Source organism: Gadus morhua, chromosome 20 (genome assembly GCF_902167405.1).
Source record: "Gadus morhua chromosome 20, gadMor3.0, whole genome shotgun sequence".
Lineage (NCBI taxonomy): Eukaryota > Metazoa > Chordata > Actinopteri > Gadiformes > Gadidae > Gadus > Gadus morhua.
In genome coordinates this window covers 9,531,529-9,556,989 of record NC_044067.1, presented here as the reverse complement: position 1 = coordinate 9,556,989, position 25,461 = coordinate 9,531,529, and the positions used below count along the sequence as shown (strand labels likewise).

Here is a 25,461-nt window from a genome sequence, read left to right as displayed (position 1 = left end):
ACGCCCCCTTTGGGTCGTTCCCACTCGGGATTCTGAGAGTCCACCGATTCAGTGAGGTTGACCGCACGACTCGTCAAACAACGACGGCAAGAGCAAGTCGCGCGGGTGGTGTACGAGGCACCTCGAACACACCATTACAACAAACCAAAAAATTAAAAAGCATTTGGTGGGGGGGTTGGGGAGACACATGGAGCTCCTCCTACCCTGGGGCTGACGACTGGGGTGGAAGATCTGCAGGTCGAAGGGCTGCGCGCTGGTCTTCTGGATCACCGTCACGTTGGCGCCCGTCCACTTGTTGGCCCGGGCCAGGGTGTTGGTCCTCCAGTCTGTCCAGTACACGCTGCCCCCAAACAGGGACACGGCGAAGGGGTGCGAGAGGTACTCGTGTCCGCGCAGGATCTCGATGACGCCCGTGCCGTCGTACAGCGCCGAGTATATGGCGTCGGAGCTGCTCGGAAAAAAAGCAAATCCACAAAATTCCCTGTCTAATTGCGTGACAACACTCTTTTTCTTTAAAGAAAACCTCAACAAAATCGCATTGAAACAAATGCGTGTTCTTCTTGAGCTAGCCGAGAACTGGCGACAGAGTAAGCGAGAGCTAGCACCCGAGCTAGCGCCAGAGCTAGCCGAGAGCTAGCGCCCGGGCGCCAGCTCGAGGAGAACGCGCATTCGTGCTAGCGCCCGAGCGCCTGCATGAGGACCCTCTGCGCGGCGTACCGTGCGTCGGTCCAGACAATCCTCTTCTCCAGGTGGTCCAGGGTCAGTCCGTTGGGCCAGGCCCCGATCTCCATGTCCTTGAACACAATGTGGCGGCCTTCGCCGCTCATTGAGGCCGCCTCGATGCGGGGGAAGGTGGCGTCCCAGTCCGTCCAGAAGAGGATCCTTGAGCAGCCCCCGTAGAACGCAGCAAGGAGACAGAGAGAGAGAGAGAGAGAGAGAGAGAGAGAGAGAGAGAGAGAGAGAGAGAGAGAGAGAGAGAGAGAAAAATAAGGAAAGAGAGAGATAGAGTAGGAGGGAGAGAGCAACGGAGGAGGAGGGAGAGAGACACAGAAAGATAGAGAGAGAAAGACAGAGAGAGAAGGAGAAAGAGGGAGACGGACAGAGAGAGAGAGAGTGAGGAAGAGAGAGAGAGACAGAAAGGTCAGCCTGACATTATTACTTGCTCCTCAAAAGGACAGGCACACTCCGAAAAAAAGTGCATACATTTCTCAAGGGCCTGCAATAATGGACCATCCTCATCCACGCACATTCCTCCGCTTCATTCATAATCTTTTCTTCAAAGAACCCAAAAAATAAATTCGCACAGCGGAAATCCATGCAAAGCCCCTTTGATCGCACACCTCAATCAATCCCAGGGAAGCCACACCTGACGGCAGGCGGGTCAGTCATTATTCACTGCTGTGTCAACACAATTACGCCGCACCACAGAGTAATTGCACACAGTGCGGTTGTAAGAGGGCCTATAAACAAGTTGAGGGACAGTGTCGGGCTGGCCGGCATTATCCCTCAACATCTGTGATGCTGGCCAGGAGAGGGAGGCCATCTGCTTTGCTTTTTATGACTCTTCACAGCTCACCGAAGCCTGAAAAGCGACACTGTCACTGCGTTGACCACCACCACCGCTGCAACATTAACATCGAGTCGTTCTGACTTCCCTCAGCAGGAGGGGCAGGAGCCAGTGCGGCCAGGCCGGGGTTTACATCACACGCTGACGATAACAGAACTATTCTTGTCCGGATCGATTGCGGTATCTTTTGGATGGGCGCCTCCGATGATCAATTACAAACTCCTTTGAGTGGATTCAAGTAATTACATCAGAATTATAGCCCTGCGATGGAATTGTGCCTTTAGCCACCAAAAGCATCCATTAATCCTCGTCGGTGGGCTGCTGTATGTAGCCATCGTCTAAATATTAGAGATCAGCGTTGGACTGGGTGCGTGCGCAGGTTGCTAATTCAAACACCATTAGCAATGCCAACACATCGAACAGCGCTTCATTGATTTGAAAAAACGCTAAGACTTTCCGTGCTCCATTTAATGTAACGTTCCATCACAAGCCATCTTTCCTGCTACTCTCCGTTAAATGAGAATCCATGGTCTTAACAACCAGACAGCGTCTCCTAAGCAGGGCAATGACGCACCGTCGATACGAGGGAAAGCGCGCTAGCGGTTAGCGATTAGCGTTGTGAATGGAACTTGTTTGTTTCTTTGCCAGCAACCCATGTTGTTCGAGCATATATCAGCCGACGCTTTACATCTATAAAACATTGACAGCCGGCACGCCGGAAAAAAAAAATCCTAAGAACAAAGTACGCATTAACACTTTCTGTGAATCGCTAATGTGAAGCGGCTTCTGGCGAAAGCTAACACTCCCGCTGTCTGAGGGTGCCGCCGCCGCCTGCCATTTTAAATCCACAGGCAGTCCCACGACAAACAGTCCCTCCCTCGCGCTTGTGTCTCTCTCCTGCAGAATCAACAAACATGTATTCTCTGGCGGAATATATCTGCCGAGGGAACGGAACGGCACGCAGGGTACAGCGGGAACAAAAAGGCACAAAACTTAATTTGGACTCGGCCCTGATGTGGATAGAAGGAACGGCGCATACATACCAGATCAGGCGTGGGGGGGTGGGGGGGGTGAGGGGGTGGGGAGGGGGGCTGAAGGCGAGTGATTGAATGGGCCGCGCTGAGCTACATCACTTGTCATTGGTGGAGCCGTGTCCACGGGGCTGTTATTGATGTATCCCCTATCTGTGGCTTTAATGGAGCCTAACACCGGCAGACATCTTCATACATCAACGCGGCATGCAGGAAGTGGAGGGATACGAAAGGCCGGTTGTAATTTTTGCCCCCCCCCTCCACTCCCAGTGTCGCACCCCGCCCCCTTTTTTATCTGTTTTCATTGCTATGATCTCTGATCCATGACGGCTCCAATCGATACGATCCCATTCCCTGTGAGCAGCGGGGCGCGGGGGGGTGCGAGATAGATATATTTGGCAGCAGCGGGAGTGAAGTGCGGGGACCTGGGAGGCAGCGAGGTGGCCTACCCTTGACCCGGGTCCAGGGCGATGGCGCGCGGGTGCTCCATGCCGCCGGCTATCAGCGTGGCGCGCATCTCCCCGTCCAGCATGGCCACCTCGATCTGGTCCAGGTTGCTGTCGATCCAGTACAGCTTCCCCGCGATCCAGTCCACCGCCAGGCCCTCGGGCGTGGCCAGGCCGTGCTGCACCACCACCTCGATGCCAGACACCCCTGGAATTACCATGGCGACAAATGGTGTCAGCGTCAACATCGACAAGTAACAACAATGACGGCGACAACAACAACGACGCCTGTCAGTCATATCCTGGAGAGGCGCGAGGACGGAGCGTGACTTTGGTGTGTGGTGTCGCGGAATTGACACGCTACCGCCGTACATTGCTGTGATTTCCCCGAGTGGGTAAAAACTGCATATTCTAAGAGGTTCAAACACAAATAAACACAATCCCGGGAAGACTATCAAGAAAGGCACTGAGGAAGGAGATTGCTTTCCGCAGCATTTTATTAGACATAAAAAATACGCCTTTTCTCCCCAGACTTGCCTATAATCCAGCTGTTTACAATTATCCGGTGACGCCGGGGCTTTTGAGCAATTCACACAAATGGCGAGGAAGAAGGAAGCAGGCGTAGAGAGAGAGAGTGCACTCGTGCTGAGCCTCCGCAGAGGGAGAAGAATGAAAGGCCCTCGCTCAGCCTCCTCAGACAACGACGCCGACGACTACACGGGCGGCTTTAACCACGACGCGCTGCCGGGAACACCTCCACTTCATCACTTTCTTGAGATACTGCAACCACTAAGGACTGTTTTTTTTACTCTCTCTCTCACTCTCCCTCTCCCGCTCTCCCTCTCTCTGTTTCTCACGCTGGTCCCTCGGCGTTTTGGATGGGTCCCCGTTCGGGAGATGTGAATCCTCAACGGGGTGCAATTGGGGAGTGCGGGGGAAAGAGAGAGAGAGAGAGAGAGAGAGAGAGAGAGAGAGAGACAGAGAGAGAGAGAGAGAGACAGAGAGAGAGGAGATGGTATCAGTTTCCCGGCGCGTCGACGCAGAGCGCGTGTAAAGACTTTGTGGTATAAAAAGAACCTCAGATCTGTTTTATCACAGCAGGAGAGGAGGTGTGAGCGTCGCGGGTTGATACTCCACCAGGGAGGGTTCCGTTCTCCTGCCGGCGGGGCGTGCACGTGGCTGCAACAGTGCAGTTATACGCTCTGTGATGGGGCATAGTCCTGCGTGTGTGCCACCGTCTCAGAACGTGGCTGTGTGCGTGCCCGGCGTTCACGAATGTGCACATGTCTGCTTTGGTTTGTGTGCCAGCATGTTTGCGTGCGTGCGTGCGTGCGTGCATGTGTATGCTTGCGTGTGTGTGCGTGTAGATATGGTTGTGTGTGCCTATGTGTGCGCGTGCCAGTGGGAGCGCCGTACCGCCGGTCTCGGAGAGCCTGCCCCTGTAGATCTTATCCTCCACCACATCGGTCCAGTACAGCAGGCTGTGATTAAAGTGGAAGTCCAGGGCGATGGTGTTCCTCAGGCCCGGCACCAGCAGGCTGTAGTCCCGCTTGTGCAGGTCTATCCTTCTTATCTCGTGGCGGATGGAGAAAATGATGAATGCCTCGAAGGGATCTGGTCCGGAGGAGGAGGAAGAGGAGGAGGAGGAGGAGGAAGAGGGACGATGGGGGCGGGGGAAGAGACACAGAAAATAAAACAAATGAAAACACAACAAGATTTGGGCTAAAAAAGTGCCACAGGATCTGCGGTGGTACCTGGCAGAACAAGAGGAAGACAATGTGCATGCCCACGGCTGCGAATGAATACATGCCGCACACACAAACACACAAACAAACACACACAAACACACGCTCACACACACACACACACACACACACACACACACACACACACACACACACATACACACACACACACACACACAGCGCAGCGCAGTGCACGTGAACACAAGTGGGCATGCTCTCCTGCACAAAACTACACACACTCAGACCCTGACACACCATCTTCAGAACTGTTTGTTCCTCCTCAAGACTTATTTATGAGGCTCTCGGAACAGAATCCACGTGCAATTAAAGAGGTCCCCTAGCCCGGGAGAGTGGGGCCCCGTAGGCCCCAAGACCCGGCGACCAGACAAGCCCTTAAGTAGACGGCAAATGGAGCACGGAGCATCTCTGGCCGCCCCCGATGTTTCCCCTTTCCCCCGCCCCAGCCCCTGTGATTATTTATTTAGCTAGACCCGCGATCTGCAATGCAAATTCGAAACCCAGACGAGCGCCCGCAACTTCACAGGGAATCCAATAACACCTTTGTCAAGATTAAATGAGGATGTTTGTGTTTGTGTGCGAAATTTGATTTATGTCGGCGCTCCGTACAATCCTGCCGGTGCCCGCTTCCAATGGAAAATTGCATATCCTATTCCTTCTTTAATGTAAGATTAGAGCCGCGACCACCATCAATCTTGGAGCGAAACAGAGGAGCGAGTAATCAAAAGGGGCTCCATAAATCTGAACCTGACAAGCCAACCGCGAGCACGTGCCCATCTTCTCTCCGAGCCAAGGAGCGCGCACGTGCCTCTCCGCCACGCCGCCTCAGCGAGACGCTCATTTAATAACTCCAATCAGAAGCAGCCCGCGGTGAGCGTGCTCATGTTGTTTGTGTGGCGGTTTGATTCAATAAAACATTAACAATTTCAGTCAAACGCGCGTTGCGTGTGTGTGAACGGCGCTCGGGGAGGGCAGATTCGAGAAGACAAAAGAGACGAGCGAGAGAGCGGCCGCACTTTAGCTCCGCGCCGGCCCCGACTAGAGTGACGACCCCATCGGGTCAGCACCAGGTCTGCATCAGCGCAGATCAGAGAGGAAGGGTGCGTATCGCGCGGACGCCTTGACATGTTTTACGCTGACACCATTTGAAAACGACAGCCGAGTGCATCCCCATCTTCTACCATTCACCGGTCCATCTCTCTCCCTGTCTGGCTCCTCAGCAAAACCCTCAGCAGCGACCTGCAAGATTGCATTCACACGACTCATCCTCAGCTCTTTGCTTTTGCCACTGTACGATTTCCCTTTGAGAAAAAAGTGAGTTTGCAAGTTGATTTTTGAAGGTTTCTCTTCAAATGTTTCACCTCGAATATCAATATGCAAAATTCCAAGTTACAATAATTTTTTAGAAGGCCAAATAGATTTTGTAGAATTTATTAAAATGTCAAGAGGTGAAAACTAAAAACTAAAACGAAGCTCTACAGATTGTAATATTAACTGTTAAACATAAAATGTAACTATGCTAAACCATGTCCTGCTAACATACATCCTTTACATATAGAATATCTGAATGTTATTAAAGGTGCTATCAGTTCATATGTGTGCAGTGAATCATCATAATATGGTGTCATGGTTCAAGGACACCAGAAAAGCCTGGAAAATGTATGGAGGTAGATCTATAGAAGGCAATATTGCCTCTATAGATATTGCACCGAACAAGACACTAACAAGGCAGGGAAAGTAACTGGCAACAAAGCCAGGGGCCAAATATGCGAGGGGGTCCTCATTAAAAGGAATGCATGCACTCACATACTGTACACCGACATTTCTAGAGACAAACCCACTCACTTTGTCTCTTTGACTCTCTGTCTCTCTGTCACTCTCTCTCACACACATACACACAGCATGTATAACCTAAACACACACAAACACACACAGTAAACTCATATGCACACATACATAATTCATAGCAACAAATGCACACATATAACCCAAGGTTACCTCATACACACACAAAGAAGTCAAGATAAACACACGGTATACGTAACATACACCCGCACACACCCACACAAACCTCCCCCCCCCCCAAACACACACACACACACACACACAGCAGTAAGCACAAACTGACAGCTTACACAACATAAACACACGCACACACACAGACAGGTCATGCGTCCCCCGTCCCCCCCCCCTCTGCTGACCTCTGACCCCCAACCTACCCGTGCTGTGACAGGTGTCTCCGTCCGGGTCCAATCTCCAGCCGGGGCGACAGGAGCACTTGACGGTGGTCTTGTACTGCTCACACACCTGGCTGCAGCGCAGGTGGCGGCTGCAGTAGTCCACCGCCTCGCAGGTCTTGTTGCCGGCGTCCAGGTGGAGGCCCGGGGGACAGGAGCACACCACGCCCTTCCCCGGGGCCACGGTGCACTGGTGGCTGCAGCCGCCGCGCGCCACAAGGCACCTGTCTGCAGGGGCCGGGAGGGGAAACAGGAGGGGCGTTAGGGGGGTCAAAGGAGGACGAGGATGGTGATGATGATGGTGATGATGAGGAACATTTGAACATTTTCAACTCATCGGACCAATCGGGTCAGTACTTAAGAACGTTGGCGTTAAGTGTTTGTACTTGTTTAAATAAATTATTAAGCAGTCAAGTAACGGTAATTGGTTTTATGTTCTTACGCTGATAGTCACAACTTTGAGTGGGGGCCATTAAAGATTGTCTTGGGGACAGTGTCTGTCAGACACACTGGCCAATTGAATGCCACTGGGCCAGCAGCATTAAATGTTAATGGGATGGATCAGTAGGAAATACATACAGTACACCCTTCTTCTGATAATAATTGGACAGTGTCAATGTGGAATTCTTTATGCGCTGTACATTTTGAACAGCATATTATCTATTGATGCCATGTGCATTCATTTTTAAGTTTTAGTATATTTATTGTATTATTAAAGTTATTCAATCATTTTTAAGCCAAATGTCCAGAGAACAAAACAAGCATCGACTCTGAGCCTCAGGCCAGTTAGTGCAGCGGGGGGCGAGGAGGGATCGGTGTTTGAGCTATTGTTTATCTGACGCTATAGGGAAAGCCATTACATAATGAATGTGCCCACTGCAAAGCTCAGCTGCATGACTGCGGAGAGACATGGCGGGATTGGCTTTTATTGTAGTAACGGCCTCAACAAACAAACAAGAAAGCTGCTCAAGAAGACAGTATCCTGTGCTCTGCCTCTAAGACGCAAAACAGATCAGAGACAGGGAATCGTAGAGGGATAAAAACACTGGAATACACAGCAAGCGGGTTGACTTGGTGGGCTGTGTTTTCTAGAAAAGCCGACTGGTTTGGAGGTTAGCAGCTGCCAGGTTGAGATGAAAAACGGGGCATTGGTTAAGGAGCGATCGTGGACGGGGTCTCTCCCACGACCCCCGCTTTGCTGAGGGGCCAACGCTCAGCGGGGGGGGGGGGGGGGGGGGGGGGGGGCCCGAAACAAAAGTCTATCTGGGCAGGCTGGATCACTATCGGTTCCCCCCGTTGTTTGTCAAGGAAGAATTAATCCCCCTGGAGGTGAGGCAAATCAATCGGCCCTCAAGGTCCCCCCATCCCACTTACTGAACAAAGAGCAAATAGAATCTCTGCTCTCTCTGGCCGTCCCTCTCTGTCTCCCCCCCCTGAATTCCCTCCACTATCCAGGCCGAGGATATCCTACAGGGACTGGCCTTCAGAGGACTCATTTCCAGTGACACTCCAGTGGAAATGAACCTTCTGTGTCCACACTGCTCAATCAAAGAGATTAGACCCCCCATGAGGCCGCTCTCACCAGATCGCATCCCCATCCGTCTAAAGGATGCCCGGACAAACAGGTTTAGAACGAGCACACAAGTGTGCCGCTGGAAACGAAAAATAAAACACAAAATGAAATCGAGAAAGGAAAAAGGGCAGGCATAGTGGTTTCGTCCCCCCCCCCCCCCCCCTTGCTTTGGTCTCTAGATCAATACAGCATCGTCTTGAGGCCCTGAGCTATGGTAGGCTCTGCAGGATTCTCTCTCTTTCTCTCTCTCTCTCTCCCTCTGCCTGTGTTTATTATGGGGGCATGAAAAATGAATATTAAAGTTGGCACAATTGGGCTGTGGTGCCTAGCTGAATCAACCTGGGGGGAGAGGCTGGAAAAGACGACGAGAGAGCACAGGTAAACGATGGCGGCCAACGGTAGAGTGGGAACAGCATGAGGATGCACGGTGTGATGGACGCGGGAATAAATGGTTGAATTACATGGTTGAGGGATATTTAGTGTTTGTTTGTTTGTTATTTTTTTGTTTTTTTATTACTTGCAACCACATGCCCCAATGCACTATAAATACACGAGTCCTTCAAAAGCACTTGAAGGGTTTTTGAAGGGCTAACGTCGTGCACTATAAACACAATGTTAGCCCTTCAAAAGCACTTGAAGGGCTAACAGTGCACTATAAACACAATGTTAGCCCTTCAAGCAATTAATTTTGACAAAGGATACAGTGATTGCCATAATCCTTTGAAGGCAATGGGAACTTGACCTTGTCAGATGGATTTCCACTCAAACAAAATTATGTTTTTTTGGGCATCCTGAAGTCTTTGTAGGCAAGCTTAACATTGCAACCACAAATACATATTTGTTGTACTATTCTACTAGCAGCATCAATAATTTATGAATCCTGAAAACCTGACGGTTCAATAAAGATGTCAGTACTTGTCTGCCCTGGTTTCCCTTCGGATGTGCCATGCTGCTGCCTAAATCAAAAAACACACATTCACTCAATCTTCACTCTGCGTGAACTTCAATCCTGAAACCAACAAAAAACACACACCACAACACCCCCCCCCCCACACACACACACACACTCACACACACACACACTTTCTAGCGAAGGCGCGCTTCCTTACCGCAGATGGGCCCTTCGTCGGAGCGGTCGGCGCAGTCCACCTTGCCGTTGCAGATCTTGTCGGGCGTGAGGCAAGCCGAGGTGTCGTTGGCGCACGGGTACTTGGGCGGCTTACAGACGGCCGTCTCGCAGGACTCCTCGTCCGAGCGGTCTTCGCAGTCGATATCGCCGTCGCAAACCCAGCTCTTGGTGATGCACTTCCCTGCGATGTTCAGGGGGGGGGGGGATATCAAGCGTGACCGTATTGATTCGCATGAAAGAGGGTTTGCTTGGAACACATGGAACACCTCGTTCCAGTGTGTAAAAACAACGCAAAAGCCTCAACCTTTTACATGCGATGCTAATGTTGTTGGTGTCTGCCACGGCGCTTTAGCTTTTAGCGTGGGTGCTCTGAATGAACAACAGTGCAGTGTTTAGGACTTGTAGAAAGAATTGGCAACACAACTGGTTGCTGGGTTGAAACCTTCTGAAGGAGAAGAAAACCCCTTGATGTTTTCGTAATATGTTCAGTCGATTGCGGATGAACGAAGAGCCCTGATGCACAATTCATTAGCAAGAAACGGAATGGAGAACGGGCTCCCTCGACAGCCCTGTTTGGCCTACGGATCCACGACAAAACATCCAGCCATTCATTCCTTATTGAAACCTGCTCGTTCACCACATTGGCCTAAAAGGTTCAGCGATTGAGGCTGGTTTGCCAGGCCATTGAGCATGTACATGAGTGACTTCTGTTCCGAAGCTGTCTGCACATCACTCCGGTTGAGAGCCTGTAACAAAGCTCTCTCCATATCTGAACGTCTGCAAAACTTTTGCATTTGAGACATGTGGCACAGACACACAGACACGCACAATTGGTATCAACACTAAAATGCGATCATAGCTCTGTGGGAAAAAGGTTGTCTTCTTTGATGGGCTCAAGGCGTACACTCGTACACTTTATGAAGTAATTGCATATTTGAAATAATCTTCAGTCGGATGCGGAGCTATTTTCTCTCACTGAATAAACATGAAGTTGAATGTGCCAAATTATTTTCCTGGAGAGCTTCGATCAACACTCGACACCGGTACGTACACACACAGACCGACAGACACACACACACACACACACACACACACACACACACACACACACACACACACACACACACACAGACAGACAGACACACACGGTGGGGTTAGAGCCCATCTGAAATTCCCTTTACAGTACAGTGCCGAGCGAGGCGGGCCTGTGAAGGGGTGGAGGAGGAGGGCGGTGGAGGAGGGTAGCGGTGGACGTACGCCAGCCCGTATCATGGTAAATGCATTCTGCCAGGTGAGGCTCGCAACGCCACACATCTCCAATTACCACTCGTCTCCATCAAAGCTGGCTGCTGGAGCCGCGGCAGCCCCCAGCTTTACGCTTGGTACCGGATCATACGAGCGGCGGCGGCGGGAGAATTTAGCGCCTTGTGAAGGTATGGGAGGGATACCGCGCAGAAGTTCACACGCGTGCGCGTATGTGTGTGTGTGTGTGTGCGCGCGCGCGCGCACGTGGTACTTTCGGTCCTTTGAATAGGTTGAATTAACTACAGAAGAGGGTGTGTGAAAACATCAGATGGCATTAGTTATTTCGATTTGACATAATATTAATGTCGAATTAATATTAATGGAGCTTAGTGCAAGTGACTAAAAGTCTTAGTAAGTAAGAATGTTGTCAATTATTCATGTGGTTAATTTCTCTACATTTACTTTTCACCTCACATTTTCTCATTTAGCACACAGTATGACTTCCTGTTACAGGTAAACTCATGAAGGGGAATTATTAGGCATTACCGTAGATACAACACTTTGAATAACCTTTGTGTACATTTATAGAGATGTTTATATATAGATATGATTCATGAGGAAATGTGCCCTTGATTTCCCTCAACTTCCCAATGAAAGCCGTTATTAATGCAACACCGTAACCTAGATGTGCAAAACAAATAAGGAAAGGAGATATCCTCTTATCTACGTGTTTCCATAAAATGAGAAAAATATGTTTTTGAATAACGTTTTTCAACTTTGGCAGTGACCTTGAGAAAAAATAACAGATAAAAGGAAAAGCTCAATGCTTTTAAAGTTTGATATGTGATCCAACATTAAAATGGGCCAACATGTCCAGAGAGAGATTTTCTACTCAAGTGCTGTTAACTTTTTATATTTATTTGGGTCCCTGCTCGATGCAGTGTGGACAACTCCTCTTTAAATGATTTATGAGCAAATATCCCACTTTTGGCTCAGTTATTTCAGGTGCATAAAAATGGAAGCATGGAATATATTTCATCCATTTCGTGGATGAAATACAAAAAAAAATCCTGATAAATAGCGATAAAGCTGGTACTTAAGCTCATGATAACGGAAATAAAAAACATATTTTTCTTTAAATACCTTGGGACTACATAATTGACTTGAGGCTTGGCAAAGAATTCACTTTTTACTATTTGCGTCCACATCAAAAAAAACCTACCCCTCAAAACTCAAGCAAAGCGCTATCTCGCTATTAATATCCAATACCATCAGAGGCTGGTGTGAAAAAACAGTGTTTCAGTTGTGTTAATGAATCTGAATCCAAGGGCCGCGGACGGAGACGGATTACCGGTGTCTTTGCAGGTGAACTTGGCCTTGGGGTCGCACATCCTCTTGGTTCCCTCGCAGCCGCTCTCGTCGGTGCCGTCGTCGCAGTCCTTGTCGGCGTCGCACCTCCAGCGCTCGGGAATGCACGTGCCGTCCACCACGCAGTGGAACTCCTCGCCGCTGCACTCGATGGCGGGCGGGAAGACTGCAGCGAGACACGGTGGAAGAAACGCCACGTGACCGAGAGAAACCGCAGACGCTGGCTTTGCTACAGCACCGCCGCATCGGACTAGTCACCGTTTCACTAATTTAGTCAAATACCTTCAATCCTTTTATCTAAAGTGACTTGAGTACAAGAAAAGCAGGGGAAGATATGCTTGGTCTGATGTCAATTGGGTTCTGATCGGTTTCTCAGATGACTAAATTGTGGACTTTGGGGTTCGAAGACTGAACCGTTTGGCTTGGAGGATGACACTGATCACCGGACTACCCTACCCTCTGGCTTCTGGCTACACCAAATAATAGTCGAGGAAGGTAACGTTTGTGAATGTAATGCTACTTGAAGGGGGGGAACAAGGTTCTGTTTATGCATGATTGTGCATTTTACTGTTGGCGTGAAATAACTGACCTTGGATGGAATGATAAGTGAATAAACAAAGTAAAAGTAATATAATCTGAATTTTTACTTGATTATGTTATTTTCCCCATCCTCTAGATTTAATTACAGAGTTCATTAGATAAAAAAAAATTGTCTTTTCTTCACTCTGTACTGTGTTGCAGGTACCTAATATCCAGATATTAGTCATATCTGGCTTCATCGTGAAGTGAGTTGCTTTGGCAAAAAACAAGGTCTGTGTCATTTCAGGTCATTTTCTTCTAAATAAAGAAACAAAAAATTCTACATTGTGATCATCACAAATCTATTCAGGGAATGAAATGTAATGGTGAAAGGCCTTCCATGTAGAGGCCTCTACACATTACCATGACAAAGTGATGAATTCACCATTGACCCAAACAAGCATTGCAGTGTACCGCGATGTCACGGGAGGATCCCAGCAGTGTGATGCGTGCTTTTTGTTTTTTAAAGACAGCGCTGTGATTGACCGCTGGCCTGATTGGACCCGACTCCACACCCACTGCAGTCAGCCACTTTGCTACTGCCAGACATGATGTGTTCGCATCTCTGCTCTACGCATCTAGTGCTTTATACTTGAACGGCAGAGCTTGAGTTTCCCCGCCGGCGGTCTGAGGGGCGAAGAGATGTTCCTTCTCCCATGGGGGGGGGGGGGGGGGGGGGGGCAGACATGGTGGGGCTAGATAAGGCTGCGGTTCACATCAGGAAACGATTTGATGAATAGTGTCCACATCCTGGTGACAAGCTACTGAGCTGTGAGGATGTCTGTGGGCCGGTGCTTTCAGAGGTGTTTTGTAGGCGATGGCGTGTTTTTTTTTCTATTTTTGGGACCACGGTCAAGATAGGATGGGTCACGCGTGAGTCTGATCCCTTCTGACCACAGGCTAATTAATTGTTCAGCAGTTCAGGTATCCTGCAGTGGCCAACCAGTGTGAGACAGATCGCAGACACACTCTATGCTATGAACACGGTACCCGCGGTCGCCTTGCGGGGCTCCTCTGCAAACAACAGCCATTGTGTAATGTTGCTGCGGCTAGGTTTGTGTTTATTATGCAATACACCAGGAGAACCGCAGACGTTGAACACATTTCGGATTCCACTCTTTAAATCCATCTGCATCCGTGGGTATCCATTACTAATCAACTTGATTTGTACTGAGTTCCCCATGTTGATGATGATGTGCATATTATCAAAATTGAGAAATCAGTTAGGTCACATATAGATTACCGCTACAGCGAAAGACTCCAATTGAAGCCATATGCCTATTCAAATGAGGCCCGGGTAATCAGTCGCAAATGCATCGGAATGTATTCCCAGTGTAATTCTGCGTTCAGTTCATGCAAGACAGATTTTAAGTCTGATGTCTCATTTTGAGAGAAAAACAAGGCAACTGCTAAAACTAATATCAACAGCCCCCATGACATAACATCCAGCCAGACTTCTGTCAGAAGCGGCACAGGCTCGATTGCAAAGAGCCTTCTGCCAGTTTGAATGTAAACAATAGATGTCTGGTCATGCAAGATTAAACCCCCCAACAGCTGTCCATAGGCTTCTATACCGTACACCAGGGGAAACGACGACGCGTCGTCTCGCTTCCACTACAGACGGTGAGGGTCACGTGCGGCTGTACGCGACTCAAAGGCTTATCCCAGTTACGTGAGGTCCTTGACAAAAACACTCTAAAGGAACACGCACGCAAAAAAGGGTAACGGAAACTAGCACATCGAATTCTCCCGGAGACAGGGAAGAACTAAACATCCCTGCCCTTTGAAGTCGGGTGTGTAAAACTAAGCTGTTTGTGTCGAACCGACCCCCTGGTCCTCGCCGGTAAAACAGTCTCTCTTACTGGCTGACGAGCCTCCGCAGGTGGTGTTCTCGTCGCTGAAGTCCCCGCAGTCGTTGTCCCCGTCGCAGGCCCAGTGGTCTGGGATGCAGCGGCCGCTGGAGCAGCGGAACTGGTTGTTGGAGCAGGAGTGGACGCACCCCTTCTCGTCGCTCCCGTCTCCGCAGTCGTCCTCTGCACACACACGCACACACACACACAAACATACATAGAGTACACAGACACACATACACACAGGGCACCCACATACACACACACACACACACACACACAGGACACACACCCCGAAGCACGTGGGACACACACACACACACACACACACACACACACACACACACACACACACACACACACACACACAGACACAGACACAGACACAGACACACACACACACACACACACACACACACCAAGGGCAAACACAAACAGACGCACACGCATACATACACACATACACACACAGACATACAAACGCACAAAGAGGAGAGAATGATACACATCCAGGGCACCCACACAGACACACACAGGACACACACACAAACGTGCAGATCAAACACAGAGGTTTAGCAAGTGTTTGACTTAGTAATTCATTCTACTAATGAGTTACCGCTTTTGACCCATCCTATCTGTGTTTGTGTTTGGTTTCACCAATCATCTCTGTGCCAGTTAATTCCTCTTTCTGTTTCTTGGTCGATTGGGTAATTGGTTATTTGGGTGTGTGTGAGAGTGAGTGTCTGTCTCTGTGGGTAGTTGATGACTTTACCAGGTGGCAGCTGGTAGAGTATATCAATGCCAGGGAGGAGAGACCTGTTGCCGCCTCCATCTCAGCTAACAAGACCCCCAGATACTTAAAACAAAATGGAAATCGGCTGGTCCGCCTGATGAACTGCTGTTGACCACAGTGTTTTGGACGGGGTACAACAACCTGATTTGTGGGCTGTTCGATTAATGACACGAGATGGAATCATTAAATCGGTGTCGTTGACCAATTGCTGGCAGCGGTTGATTTGGGAGCATGTGGGGTGAGTTCACTAGTCGGGGTGAGAACCCTGCACAAAGAGAGGTGATCGGAAGCCGCGCTTCAATTTGGTCGCTCACCTTCCATTTTGTCAGTGTGAACGGGGGCAAACTTCAATTTGGGTTTCAAGTATACGGCCGCCTTTAGTCTAGCTTATTTATTTATTCAATTTATATTTATCTGTGTGTGGATTATTAAAGGCTTGGTTACTCCTAAGCAGCCAAAACCAATCGCAAAGTAACAACAACAAATGCATCCTGGGCCAATTGCGGCACACGATGCAGTCAATGTGTTTTGTTTGCAGTTTGATTAAGCAATTATAGGAAGTGAACCAGCAGAAATGACCTCGTCAAAACAACACTCCACCAAATCAAACATGTTGAAGGTGGCCTCACCTGAATCACAGTGCCACTTGGCGCTGACGCATCTGCCGTTGGAGCAACTGAACTGAGTCAGCGGTTCACACGTGGGGAAGGCTGAAAACACAACAACTGCCAAAATAAGAAGTGAACCACTTTAAACCCAGCTTTGGAAAATAACCAACTTTTTTGCAAATTGCCCGGTTGTCGCTAATGACAACTTTTGATAAATAAAGAACGATGCCATTTAAATGTTTGAGTGATGCAACGGGACATAATGCACAGTGCGGTGGCCTACAGAGCATTGTGTGAGGAGGAGGGTGTGTGCAGTCATGACTTGTTAATGCCAAGTGTTCACGCCACAGTGAACATTATGCCCCCCGTGTTGCCAGTGTTGGAGCTTAGTTGTTACAGCAGAACAGTGTATTTTTAGGCAAGGGGAACAATGGCATTTGTAGGCTTTGCGGAGGTTCTGTCACACAGGAATTGCGGCTCTGCTACGCAGTGTTAAACCACCAGACCCATATAATAGCAGACAGTCATCTCTGCAGACACAACGATCCAAATCACTTTGGAATACGTCCATCATCGCTTTATACTGTTGGGTAATGAATACCACCATAACGAGGAGCGAACCAAAATTATATCCTAATTGACAATTATAATTGTGCAGTGTACTTTTAATTTGAAGGGAGCTTTCAGAACGAGAGCAGCAGGATATCAGCGAGTCTTATTAGATGTCTATTGCGTGGTCATTTCAATTCATTATTGTGTCGCTGTCAAAAGTTAATTTCTTGTCCTCATGTTGGCAATGTTCATCATTATAACAGAGAATTTATTATAATCCTTTTGTTCGACAAAATGACAGTTGATCATAGATTTAGTAACCACAGCTAGGACAAATTGTCTAAGAACAATGCAGAAAATCATGTGTTGTTATTTTTTTGTCACATGCATAACTTGACGTACGTTTTTAAAACTACGTAGTTAAAACGAGCTGACAGGCTGAGTGAAAACAAGCTGACAGGTTACGGAAAAGCTGGTGAGGGATAAGTCATCCACATTTAACATCTTATGCTTCTATGTTTGTTTGAATATATGTTCCATATATATTTATATATATATATATAGCCGTGACTTTGTATTCAGGGAATAATTGGGATGAATTTATGATAACATCCGCGCATTTAGACAGATCGCTCACATCAAAAAACAGCAGCAAACAAAACCAACCACGATCATTAAAGAGGTAAAGATGAAGGATGAGTTTGCAAGCGCTATTCTCTTGGGTTTATCTGAATAGTTTAATTGACTGAACGCCCGATTGCCTAAACACTTCAATCAATGCAACGGGCAGCAGCCACCACCAGGACAGCAACACAAGCTAAAGGACTGCTGGCAGTTTGGGGACTGAGCACATTGAGTTCAGAAAACTCCCCAAAAACAAATAGCTCTTTTGATATGCAGTCACCAAATGATGTTAGACCACACTAGCTAATATCAAAGAGTTTTGGCTTAATCGACCGAAATAGCTTACATGTGGCTGGATGTTTTTACGTCTGTATATACAACACATTTAATTGGTGCATTAGAGACCGTCGCATGAAATTAATCCTGGTTACTTTATTGCGATGTTGACGAAATAAAGTTTTGTACAACTTTCAGGCACTGAGGTGTTTGATGGTGACGTGAGGTTAATATGAGATACTACGAGACTTGAGAAGAAAGTCGAAATTAAAACAAGCGAGTCCTTGACACAAAGTCGAGGTATATAGCAAAAGACATTAAATATTATTATAGTGTGTCTGCTGCGGGTGCCATGTTTTATCGACAGACGCCGTTGAGGGAACGCTACCTCAGGCAGCCGGCGACATACGCCGACGTCAGTCGGCAATGTTGTATGAAATATCGGAATACAATAGTTTAGATGGTCGTCTGTAGATTTTCTGTCATAACAGTCAGGTGATGATAAATATACCGTTAGCAATTACAGAGTTATTTTGAGAGGCCATCAATGTGTCAGGTTCCCATGTAGCTTCAGGCTGCAACACGGAGATACACACCGAATCCGTGGTCTACTTCCCTGACACACACTATTGTCTCAACAGCGTAAGGCATCTGGTATTGGGAATTTAGCCTTTCATTAAAAATGCAGCAACCGTCCATAAATAATGCTAGCGTGGCGTCAGGAGCTCGACGAGAAGACCCGTCGCGACATCTACTTAACTATGGACAAACAAACTGAGCAAATGAGCAGCAATGTTTGAATGGGCCACCACTATCCCGCGGTGTCCCGTGTCAACCCTATGTGTTCTCCAGCAGAGTGAAGCGCGCCGAGCCACAGCGGAGAGCTGATGCTTGAGGCCCAGACAACGGTATGGGAGAGAGTATGGGCTTTCTTAATCCTTTTCTGCCACTGCACAGCGTGATTATGATTGAATGAACCCGTGCATGAGCTTTCATGACTGCTTACACTCTGGCTGTGTGTTACCGAGCACTGAAGCAGCTTAATGACACACAAAAGGTAGTATGGGCCCCATGGTGGAACCCCCCATACTGTGTGGAGCGTTGTGTTTTGTGCCGCGTTGTATATTGAATTGTTGTGATTTGTTGCGTTGTTCTGTGTTTGGCAAAACATCAGGCAGTAGAACTGGGCGGAAAAGACATTTCTAGATCACCATAGAAATACGATAATATTCAGATAGTGCTGGAGGGTAATGAGACAAGGTTTCAGAACACACAACTCATTCAGTACCTCAAACAGTGTCAACTTTGAATGTCCTTTTGGCCCTCCGGTGCAACAGTCGTTAAATATTATCAACCTTAATTCTGCATTCATGCCTATCTTCGTTTGTTTGTGTGTGTGTGTGTCATTTTAAACACACCTCCCTCCACCATCAATAAATTGTGGTAATCTATCATTGTCAAACTTTTTGAGGGTAATCTATGTCACCAACAGGCTTGAATGTGTGTGTGTGTGTGTGTGTGTGTGTGTGTGTGTCTGTGTCTGTGTCTGTGTCTGTGTGTGAGTGTGAGTGTGTGTGTGTGTGTGTGTGTGTGTGTGTGTGTGTGTGTGTGTGTGTGTGTGTGTGTGTGTGTACTGATAAAGAGCTGTCAGCGGGTGGTATTGTGTTATAATAACAGGTGCCGCTATGCATCACGAGCTGTGCCTTTGAAGAGCAAACACAAAATTTGACTTGTGAGGCACCAGGTGCTGCATCTTTCTAAGGTTATTTATTTTTCGCCCAGGATAAATGACTTATCAGCCCGACTGCTGGCTTATCAAACATGGCCACAGATCCTCTCGGTAATTCCTTTGGATGTGTAAAATAATGTGCCTTAAACAATATGGAAGGAAGCCGACCAGCATGACAATATCTGCTTCCAAAAGACAAAGCGTTATCTGTTGTTTGTACGGAATGTTTTTCCATAAAGCCATTGTCCTTGTTCCCTTTGATTCGGTCTGCATAATGTACTTCTTTGTGCAACAAGCCCAGGGGAGCTCTGTGAAACTTTTGGTGAGGTGATTTTCTTTATGATTTGCTAACTCATAAAGCCACCAGTCCTCCATTATAGCTACTGCCTGTTGGTACACCTCCACACCTAAGATCTAGGTTACAGAGTCTCCGGATTTGCTTTGACATTACATACGATGTTCCTGACTGCAAGGCACGAATCTGAAAAGGTTTTTCCTCGATGGCTGCTTTAATAGCCGTCTTCAATTCACTCCGGCACAATCGCAGACAACAGTTCACCCCAGAGCATAACTAAAACAAACCGAGTCGGCACCACCATGTCCCACCCAGCCTTAGAACCGGACGCGGGTTTTGCAAAGCTCAAAGCGTGCTGTGAGGGATAATTAAACGGCGGGTCGCTGTGACATCTCAACACTCACCGCAGGAGGACGTTTCGTCTGACTTGTCTCCACAGTCGTCGTCTCGGTCGCAGCTCCAGGCCTGGGGGATGCAGCGGCCGTTCTGACAGGAGAACTGGTCTGCCTGGCAGGGCTGGGCTGGAACACGTCAAAGCAATGGGGGAGGGGGGGGGGGGGGGGGGAGAGAGAAAGAGAGAATGTTGTCATAAGTCAATCTACACGGTACGTGTCGGGGCGTGGCACGTGTGTGTCTTCCCTCCCCGGACCCCCGCCCTCCCCCACTCCCGCCCAAAGCGTCTCTTAACGATCGCCGCGTAACCGAGAATGTCAGGGTACCCCACCCCGACGGCTGCTGCCTCGCGGCCCATCACGGTGGCGGCTCAATCAGGCGTAATACGGGGGGATGGCCGGGGGGGGGATCCCACAGTCACTCTATCTCATCGGGCCCGCCGTCGACTGAGGGCTGGGGCAGACACACGCGGGGCGCACCCGGGGGACTTCTTAGGGGGTGTGTAATATGCACGTCAATCCGATGACAGAGAAACATTTATCTTCCGCCGGCTAATGCCCACTGATTGAACCTCCAGGACTCTTGAGCTCCGGCGGGCTCTGAAGCACCACAGTAGATATTAGGGCGGTGGGAACGCAGGTGAGCTGAGTGTGGGGATGGGTCAATCTGATAGCCCCCCTAACTGATTCTGACACGCGGTTGTGGGCGAGGCAGGGCCTTGTAGGCGCTAAGGTTCCTTTGATGCCAGAAAGCCGCTTGACACGATGAGAATGATTGCACCGCAGTTGTAAGGGGGGGGGGGGAGATGAGTGCCAGACAAGAAGGGGCGCCTTTGTTTAGTGCTTTGATCGCTTAAACTCATAAATGATGGGCCAAGTTTGAACCAATGTTTTCAAAGGCTCAGGCTTTTAAAAAAGATAGCCCATTGAAGATGTTGTAGCTGCGATCATTAAGATTGAATTACCCTTCAAAGTTTTGATACGTCGTTTGAAAATCATTATTTCCTTTTTGAGAATTTTAAAACATTCTTCAGACAAAAATATTAGCCTTCAACACACCTCCAGATGGTATTATTATTCTGAATATTATCTAACATCGAACTTTCAGAGGATTCGGATTCTGACTGTTTGGCAGTTTGGCAGAATTTGGAAGAAGTTATCAGTTACTCTAATCCATATGGTATCGGTTGCTCTAGGATGTGAATATTATTTGTATTTGCCAGTCCATATTTTTGTTTCTCTACTGCATGTCAAAACTGCAGAGAGGGTGTTTCAAACAATTTTTTCTAATCTGTTAATTTTTAGCAAAAAAAGGAAATAAAATAAAAAGTAAATATCTGAGCATATACAACTGATTAGCACAGCTATGCTAACGCTATACTGGTAAACTAGTAGCATGAAGTTCATACCTGAGCATGTTACGTTGGACTCATCCTCATTGTTACCACAGTCGTTTGTACCATCACACAGCCATCTTTTGGGGATGCAGCGGTTGTTGTTGCACTTGAACTGTTCAATGGGGCAGCTGTGGTTGTCTATAGATAGAACAGATGCACACATTGCACTTTACAGCCTTTACTTATCGTACATTTCCTCTGCCAAAGTTTCATCCTTCGATTGATGCTGCATTGACCATCATTGAATCATCCATGGACGTTATTCATTGATTTATTCACATATTTTTTCACAAAATATGAAGGGATGTTATGGTTGGATAACAAATACACACAATAATAAACACATAATAATCTTAAATAATTGCTCCCTCTTTCCGGTACAAACAAATGTATTAACTGGGAAAATATTTATTCATTTCCGACAGCAGGCGCCATTCTCTCCATCTCAATGTCTTCAGTAAATGTAATTAACAGCACAAGCGTTCAATGTCATTCGGGCAACAACCCTCTGAGGACAAATGTGAAACATCAAAATCATTAACACTCAATAACTCACAGAACAAACGTATCCAAAGTCCCTTTAGAGTGTATGGGGATTGGTGCAAGATCATTTGAAAAATAAGCTTTTATCAAGCAGTATAGAGGAAATGAGGAATTATTCGTGTGGCTTAGAACGCGCCAAACCCCAATAGCCAAAGAAGTGTCCTAAAGTCAGAGAGTGAAGAAGTCACCCACAACCTCACTTGTCATCAGGGCAACGTCAAAACAATGTTTGTATGCAGAAATCCATTTTAGACCTCAGAGTCTGCCTGACAGAGCTGCTTTTTAAGACAATAAAAAGAAAGCTGTGGGATTGTTAAAGTATATGATGCCCAAGTAGAGCAAATAATGGATATTTCAATTTGGATAATTATGGCACATTCTTTCCCACTTGAAAATGAATCCAAGCGTCTAACATGGTGTTTATCTTATTGATTTGCTGGAGAGCTGAAGTACTTCAGGTAGAGGGAGAGGGTTAGAGCTGGCAGTAAGAGGGATGACCAAGGCCTTTACAGTGACATTTAAGAAGGTAAAGTCATCCGTAAAACAAAATCAACCTGCACCACATCACAGGGCACATTAGACAGTGCGCAGTTTGGCGTGGTCTTGCACACACTGACACGGTATATTATGAAGTAGCTTAGACTAGCACAGTATAGCACGGTGTATAATGCAGTAGCATGGTCTTGCATGGACTAGCATGTTATTTTCTGAGATAGCATAGACTAATACCCAATATAGCATGATGCATGATGCATTGCAGTAGCTTGGATTAGCATGGTCTATTAGGGTATACTATGATGCAGTCATAGACTGTATGTGTATCTCAGTCTAACATTGGTATATTATGATGTAGCCATTAACTGTATCAGGATGTAGTATGATATAGCACAGTCAACCATGGTACATTAGGATGTAGCCATAGCCTGTATAATGATGTAGTATTAGCATTGGAATATAATGATTTAGCCCTAATACGGTATAATGAGGTAGTATGATTTGAAGAAGCATCGACTAGCATGGTATAATATGAAGTAGCATGGACTAGCACAGTCTAGCATGGTATAATATGAAGGGGCATTGACTAGCAGTCTAACATGGTATAATATGAAGTAGCATGGACTAGCACAGTCTAGCATGGTATAATATGAAGGGGCATTGACTAGCAGTCTAACATGGTATAATATGAAGTAGCATGGACTAGCACAGTCTAGCATGGTATAATATGAAGGAGCATTGACTAGCAGTCTAACATGGTATAATATGAAGTAGCATGGACTAGCATAGTCCAGCATGGTATACTATTAAGTAGCAAGGACTTGAACAAGCATGTATGAAGTATCATGGCATAGAAGAGTAGCATGGTATATTGCATTATAACTGCAGTATAATTATAATTGGTGTATTAAGCACGGTGCACAGCGGCGCAGCACCCAACGCTGCGCTACAACATGGCTTTATGTGCTAATCAGCAGAAGTCAAACAGCGTGTGGTCGCGTAGGGCAGGGCAGTGGGTAGCCTATGGCCCGGCCTGGTGTGAGACCTATGACGAATCAAGCAGACCACACGCTCATTCATTAAAATAATAACTAGAAAAAGTACGCACAGCATCGGTGGGCCTCCTCGTCACTCCCGTCCAGACAGTCGTCGTCCCCGTCACACTTCCAGGAGGCACGGATGCAGCGGTGGTTCAGGCACTTGAACTCATCGCTCTTACATTGTTGGGGCTCCACACCCCCAGTGGAGACTTCTGGGGAGGGAGGAGAGAGAGAGAGAGAGAGAGAGAGAGAGAGAGAGAGAGAGAGAGAGAGAGAGAGAGAGAGAGAGAGAGAGAGAGAGAGAGAGAGAGAGAGAGAGAGAGAGAGAGAGAGAGAGAGAGAGAGAGAGAGAGAGAGAGAGAGAGAGAGAGAGAGAGAGAGAGAGAGAGAGAGAGAGAGAGGTGGGAGAAATCAACAGGAGAAGATGAATTTTTGAGGGGCTTTGTGTACCACAAAGGTCTCAGGGTTTTTGTTTCCAAGCAACAAATCCGCATGCACAGTTTGCTATCCAGAGATCCCTGTGACAGGCAACGCGATGCGGTAATAAGGCAATGTGTGGCGTCGCACACACACACACACACACACACACACACACACACACACACACTCGCAGGCACACACACAAACACAGACTCATATATGCGCAAAGACCCACGCAGGCGGTGCACGCACACACACGCACACGCACACACACACATAGACACACACCTGTACAACATAAACAGGTTTACAGTGTGAATGTGAGGTGACACACATACAAACTCACAGGCACGCACACAAACACACAGACCCACGTATTTGCAAAGACCCACACAGGCGGTGCAAACACACACACACACACACACACACACACACACACACACACACACACACACACACACACACACACACACACACACACACACAAACACACACACAGACACACACCTGTACAACATAAACAGATTTACAGTGTCGCTTAAGGAAATACTTTTTCTATCTGATTTATCCGCCGTTCCTACCTGCACAGGTGACATTGTTCTTCTCCAGAAGCTGGTTGTCAGCACAGGCGCAGACTCTGCCTCCTGGGATGGCGAGGCAGAGGGTACCACAGCCTCCATAATTCACCTTGCATGCATTGTCACCTGCAGACACAAAGTCTCATTCGTTTCAAGCTATATTTTAGAAAAGCCCAGCCATTGGCCGGTGTTTGGGTGCTGTTGATTTGTCTATGCTTTTGTGTTTGTGTGGGCTGGACGAAAGGCAAAAAATTCAGATCTTAAGGCAACGCCAAGTGGGCTCCGCTATGAGGCGGAATCAAATGGACATCTGCGCATGTTAATGAAGGGGGACGCTTGACATTTGTATCCTCTCTTCTGGACAAAGCCAAGGAGGAAGAAATGAAAGCGAGGGGGAGAAAACAGCCACAGACAGCTCAAACACTGGCTCCCTTTGTCAATTTCATTTCATGCGAAACCGCCCTAAAAATGAAGCGCCTGAGCCAATGAGATAAAGCGTTCCGTTTTGTGCGAGCCAATCACTAATACTCAGAAGATAGGACAGCCAATTAATCTATTCTGTGTCATAAAACATTGGAGGGTTTCGCCAGCGAATGTTTTTCACCGCGCTGAATTGAACCAGGGCTCTGGGTTCCAGCTGCATGCCACTCTGCTGCATCGCATGCTTGGCCTGGCGCCTACCCTGCCTCATAATCTGCAGCCAAGCAGATTGTTGATAATGAAGCGAGTACACACATAATAATGGATGTTTTTTTTTTTACTCTTTTTTTCTTTTCCTGATTTTTTTTTACGGAGTCGTTTCATCAGAGTGGTGTAAAATTGTCCGCCAGCCGTCTTAGATTTTGTGGGCAGTGATGAGGACAATCAAACCTCCCCCGGGGTAGTCTGCTGGCAGGGCGGACAGAGGGGCTGAGGTTGGGGGGGGGGGGGA

The 25,461-nt window shown here is 47.7% G+C and overlaps 1 protein-coding gene across 1 annotated transcript in view; it reads right to left on the bottom strand.

Moving 5' to 3' along the window:
- The window catches only part of lrp1bb (low density lipoprotein receptor-related protein 1Bb), a 229,017-nt gene that overhangs the window by 91,302 nt on the left and 112,254 nt on the right, over positions 1–25,461 (bottom strand). The window contains exons 15-27 of the mRNA XM_030344004.1: positions 24,534–24,656; positions 23,601–23,744; positions 21,467–21,592; positions 20,070–20,186; positions 16,211–16,291; positions 14,801–14,971; positions 12,343–12,525; positions 9,727–9,927; positions 7,027–7,272; positions 4,461–4,658; positions 3,048–3,252; positions 718–882; positions 204–448 (exon numbers count right to left, since the gene is read on the bottom strand). Coding sequence (XP_030199864.1) covers positions 204–448; positions 718–882; positions 3,048–3,252; positions 4,461–4,658; positions 7,027–7,272; positions 9,727–9,927; positions 12,343–12,525; positions 14,801–14,971; positions 16,211–16,291; positions 20,070–20,186; positions 21,467–21,592; positions 23,601–23,744; positions 24,534–24,656 — 2,205 coding nt within the window. The remainder of the gene's footprint in view (positions 1–203; positions 449–717; positions 883–3,047; positions 3,253–4,460; positions 4,659–7,026; positions 7,273–9,726; positions 9,928–12,342; positions 12,526–14,800; positions 14,972–16,210; positions 16,292–20,069; positions 20,187–21,466; positions 21,593–23,600; positions 23,745–24,533; positions 24,657–25,461) is intronic.